At 52.4% G+C, this 5,340-nt stretch overlaps 1 protein-coding gene across 7 annotated transcripts in view; it reads right to left on the bottom strand.

Moving 5' to 3' along the window:
- Positions 1-286: 286 nt before the first annotated feature.
- Positions 287-5,340, bottom strand: part of BCL11B (BAF chromatin remodeling complex subunit BCL11B) — a 93,236-nt gene continuing 88,182 nt past the window's right edge. For all 7 annotated transcript variants that reach the window (XM_032405899.1, XM_032405897.1, XM_032405898.1 and 4 more), the window contains one exon: positions 287-5,228. In XM_032405899.1, coding sequence (XP_032261790.1) covers positions 3,175-5,228 — 2,054 coding nt within the window. In that variant the 3' untranslated portion in view covers positions 287-3,174. The remainder of the gene's footprint in view (positions 5,229-5,340) is intronic.

Genomic DNA, 5,340 nt, shown 5'->3' on the forward strand with positions numbered 1-5,340 from the left:
TACAGATGGCCTCTTAGAGAACGAGAGGACTCTGTGAAATACACCGACATCTTTACAAAAACTGATTTCTCCACTCAACACGAATAAAGAATTTCCCATCCGGTCTGCTGTGGCCACACCAGGGAGCCTTGATGCAAGGTTCGGGGCATTCCGAGAGAAGCCCTGCTCGAACAGTCCTTTGTAAAGGCCAATTCTGACAAAAATATATACAACTAAAATGATTTGTGAACCAAAGCATTTAACGACTTCCTTTTGTTTCTTTTCCTCAAAGGTTGTCAAACAACCCTTTTTCTCCTGTACAATAGGACTAAACATACAAATTTTTTTTTTGCAATATTTTATCCTGCCAAATTAAAAAAATATATTATGGCAGCCTGTTTGTTTTTGTTTTTTTTTTTTCTTTTTATTTCCAAATTCACTAACAAAAAGGTACATTAAATCCCTTTAAAAGGACAAGCTTACAGTTAAAAAATTACAAGCTCCAGTAAAAATACAGCAAGTGCCTACATCATATGAACCAACCAATATATCCATTCCAGAGGGGGCAGGGAGAGAAAAATAAGTAAAGGTCAGAAATGTGATTTTTTTTTCTGCAAAGCAATAACAATATTAAGCACTTTTTTTTCTACATACTTTTTCTACATGGTGTAGCAATCCCCTTTTAATCCCCAAATACAAGTTTCTATACATTTTTTTTTGAAATAAAAATTCAACACCCAAGGCAGAAAAGAATTTACTAAAACTCCGACTTTACAGTTACTGTGACAAGAACAAATTTATAGACCCACCATTTAAATTTTACTGCAACATTTTCAAGGAAAAGAAAAGGGTTTTTTTTTTTTTCTTGTTTTGTAAAATGCCCAGGCATTCTCGATTATTACAAATACTGGTCCACTTGTACAGTAATCAAGAAATTTTAATATATATAATATATACTAAAACCCCGTCACCAAAAAGAAAACAATATACACGCAGCCAACTGTGGCATTTTTTTATAACCTAGTAAGCAAACTTGGAAAAAAAAGATCGCTCCAACACACATACACACAATTTTTTTTTACCCTTGTATGTATCCAATACTGTAAACGTATTTTTAAGACAGAGTGCACTAAATTTAACTTTAGAAAAAAAATTAGCCGTTGTTCCTGAATTGTTTGTGTTTTGTTTTTCATTCAACGATATCAACGTGTAACTTGTATCACTTGAGTTTTAATTCAGCAGTAAATCACCTCCACGCCAAATCTAAGCAGCGTTGTCCCACAAACAAAGGGGGTTGAGGATAATTCAGTTAAGATGTCCATGGTTGTGCTGGGCTTATCTCTTCATTTGATTGGGTCTTATGGCATTTTCATGTCCTCTATCTTCAACCAGGATTTTTAAAAATTTAATTAAAAGTAAATGTGGCTTTGTTTGTGTCTAAAGAATGTACTTTTCTTGTTTTACTCTTTTAAAAAGTCTTTTCATTTCAAAAAAAAAAAAAAGTTTTGCATTTGTCTCAAGAGACTCAAATAGGAAGATCAGTTTCCAAGGCACTCACAACAAATTGAATGGCAGTAGAAAAACCGTCCAATAAATTATTTTATTTTGTTCTTTATAGTGCCAGTATTGTGAATGCCAAGCTTAGCAACACTGACACTCAATCTCAGCCGTCCCTTACAGGTTAACCCACCTCTGGGCCACAGAGAAGAATATGCTGCAATTTCTTGTTTAGAAGCCATTTAATTTAAATGCAAACAAAAGCTTTAAAGTGCGGGTCAACAGAATTCAAATGTCTAATCTTAACAGTCCAATGTTTAGTACCTTCCAACCTAATGGGATAGGAAAAAAAAAAAAAATTGGGAAGTAGCGCTGGGCACCTTCGGATGGAACTCTTTCCCTGCTTATCCAGTAAAAGGGAACAGAAATTCGCAAGATTCGCCCGCCTGTCCGTACAATGTCATCAGTGTGCACTAAATGAGAGAATACTACCTTCTCTCAGTTCACCTCATTGGGGCACTTGTCTGCTTGAGACATGGTCAATTATCACTGGTAGCAACATGCGACTTGGGATTTCTGTGGTGGGGGGTGATGAAAAGAGAGAGAGAGAGAAGCCATCAAGCCAGAAGAAGCCTGAAAGAACATGGCTGGTTCCTTCTTTTCTGTGTCACCGCAGGTCACCGCCAGCTACCCAAAAAAGTACCCTCAGCCCATTTTATTTAGCCTCATCTACAGCCAAGAGCAAAGATGGCATCCCAGGGCACGCGGACACTCCAAGAAAAGGACCGTATCTGCTGGTGATGCACAACTGTAGGATGCTCTCGGGCCACCTCCCCGGCAGCTCTCAAAAACCCCTATTTCTCTGGCAGTGCTGAGTTTTCCAGGGGAGGAGGGACCTCTGACTCCCCCTCACCACTAAAACGCTTCCTTAGATAATGTAAAGGTTGAAAACACAGGAAAGGCCTCTGTTACTCAGGACGTCATCAGTGCTACATCTCAATTCCAATTCTGAAACAAAGTGCTACAACTTTAAAGATTGTTATCCGCTGTACATCCACCCCTCCCCCCCCCAAAAAAAACAGCATGCCACTTTTTATTTCAGGACCAAAGAAAAAAAAGAAGGAATTAAAACAAAGTAAACAACTTTAAAAGTCATTTAAGTGTTGGCTTCTTGACAAGAAATTACACATGCTTAGCTTAAATCTCAAAAAAGCAGCGCCCTCCCCCCCCAAATTATAATTTAAAAGATAAGCTTCCCTTCTATATCACTTGGGAGTCATTGCTCAGGCTACTACTGGGTTAAAAAAAAAACAACAAAAACAACAACAACAAAAAAAGTAAAACGAAGAAGGGATGGATACCCAACAAAATCTCTTAAAAGAATTTAAACAGAAAGAATAATAATAAAAAGTATCTGCACATGCCAAAAAAATTACAAAACCCAATAAATACAGAAATTATTGCACAGTTAAAAGGCTCCACAATATTTTACTGCCTCAATCAACCCTCGGGTTTCCATAGGACTTCGTAGACACAGGTCAGGTTGGAGTGCCGCCTCCCCTGGGCCCCGGGGTGGGGGGGGGGGCCCGCGCGGGGAGTGGGGGACGAAGGGGCGCAGACACGGAGGCGAGCGTCAGGTCAGCATTCTCTCGGTTGGCAACGGGTCCGCCGTACAGGTGCGGGGCTGGGGCCCCGCGCTTAGCTCCTCTCGGCCTGCTCGATTTTGACGTCGTTAGTCAGCAAGTGCTCGCCGTGCCACTTTTTCATGTGTTTCTCCAGGGTGCTGTAGACGCTGAAGGGCATCTGGCAGATGTCGCAGCGGTACACCTCCTTGCCGATCTGCCCGTGCGTCTTCATGTGGCGCGTGAGCTTGCTGCTCTGCGCGCACGCGTAGTTGCACAGCTCGCACTTGTAAGGCCGCTCGCCGGTGTGGCTCCGCCGGTGCACCGTCAGGTTGCTGCAGTTCTTGAACACCTTGCCGCAGTACTCGCACGTGTCGCTGCGCCGGCCCTCCTTGGAGCTCGGCCGCCCGGGGCCCGGGCCGCCCAGGTGCGGCGTGCTGCCCCCGCTGGCCGTGCCGCTGCGGCCCGACAGGCCGCCGTCCAGCAGGTCCCCGGGCGGCGTGGAGAAGCGCAGGCTGCCGTTCTCGGACGAGTGCTCGGACGACGTGGCGAAGGGCGACTGGCGCGCGTCCGTGAAGCCCAGGAAGGGGTCCTTCATGAAGTGGCGCGACGCCGCGTAGCCCACGAGCCACTGCGAGTACACGTTCTCGGACGGGATGAGCGCGGCGGGCGGCAGCTCCAGGTCCTTCTCCACCTTGATGCGCTTGGCGGCGCTGTTGAGCCCGGGGCTGGGCAGCGGCGCCGGCTTGCGCGGGAAGAGCCCCGGGAAGGGCTCGGCGCCCGGCGCGAAGCCGCCGCCGCGCCCGTTGACCGCGCCGCCCGGGCCCGCGTCCCCGCAGCCGCCCGCGTCGTCGTCGTCGCCCGTGTCGCCGCCGCCCGGCGCGCGCTTCAGGAAGGCGCCGCGCTTGGGCTTGTCGGCCAGCAGCTCGCCGTACTGCGGCAGCGCGCCCAGCCCCACGTTCTCCATGACCTTGCCCAGCACCAGCGCCTTCTCGTCGGCCAGCGCCTTGGCCGCGCCGCCCACGCCGCCCGCGCCCGCCACCCCGGCCACCCCGCCGCCGCCGCCGTTCTCGCGGTTGCGGCTCAGCTCCGAGTCCATGCTGAAGCTCGACTCGGGCCGGCTCTCGTTCTCCAGCAGCAGCTCCTCCTCTTCCTCCTCCTCCTCCTCGTCCTCCTCCTCGGGCTCGTGGCCCAGCGACGGGTCGCTCTCGTGGTGGCGAAAGTCGCCGTCGGCCGCCTTGAGGCCCTCGCCGGCCAGCTCGCTGGTGCCGGGCTCCGGGGAGCTGGCGGCCGAGAGCCCGTCGTCGGAGCGGCCGGCCAGCGAGCCGGCCTTGTGCATGTGCGTCTTCATGTGGCGCTTGAGCTTGCTCGCCTGCGAGCACGCGTGGTCGCACAGCTGGCACTTGTAGGGCTTCTCGCCCGTGTGGCTGCGCCGGTGCACGATGAGATTGCTCTGGAACTTGAACGTCTTGCCGCAGAACTCGCACGACTTGCTCTTGGCGGGCGGCTGCGGCGGCGGCGTGCCGCCGGGGGGCATGGGCGGCAGCGGCGGCGTGCTCAGGAACGGGGACTTGGGGCTGGGCTGGAAGGGGTTCAGGAGCCGGTGCATAGGGTTGCCGCGGCCCGGCGACACGGGCGGCGGCGTGGAGCTGTTGCCCGCCAGCTCGCGGAGCCGCCGCGAGAAGTCCATGGCGGGCGAGTCGATGGCCATGGGGTTGAGGCGCATGACTCGGTCAAAGGCACTGGGGTGCTGGGCGACGAGCCCCATCTCCTCGGCGCTGAGGCGGTGCGGGTCCAGGTGGTGGCGCGGCGGCGGGCTGAAGAGCGGCGGCGTGCCGGGCAGGCGGCCCTCGCCGAAGCCCGGGTGGTCCCGCAGGATGGGGCCCGTCATGCGCAGCAGGTTGAAGGGGTTGCTGTCGCCCAGGAAATTCATGAGCGGGGACTGGGCCACGGCCTCGGGTCCGAGCGGCGGCGGGATGGTGAGCCGCGGCGTGAGCGAGCTGCTGGCCGGCCCAGGCTCCAGGTAGATGCGGAAGCCGTGCGTGTTCTGCGCGTGCTGCAGCAGGAACCACGCGCTGTTGAAGGGCTGCTTGCATGTTGTGCAAATGTAGCTGGAAGGCTCATCTTTACCTGGGGAGACACACGGACAGAAAGGCAGAGAGAGCGTGAGAAGCGGACGGGGCGCGCGCACCGCGGGGCCACTGACCTGAAGGCGCGCGCGGGGGGGGGGGGGGGGGGGGGG

The sequence above is a fragment of the Phoca vitulina genome, unplaced genomic scaffold, assembly GCF_004348235.1.
Source record: "Phoca vitulina isolate PV1807 unplaced genomic scaffold, GSC_HSeal_1.0 scaffold7, whole genome shotgun sequence".
NCBI lineage: Eukaryota > Metazoa > Chordata > Mammalia > Carnivora > Phocidae > Phoca > Phoca vitulina.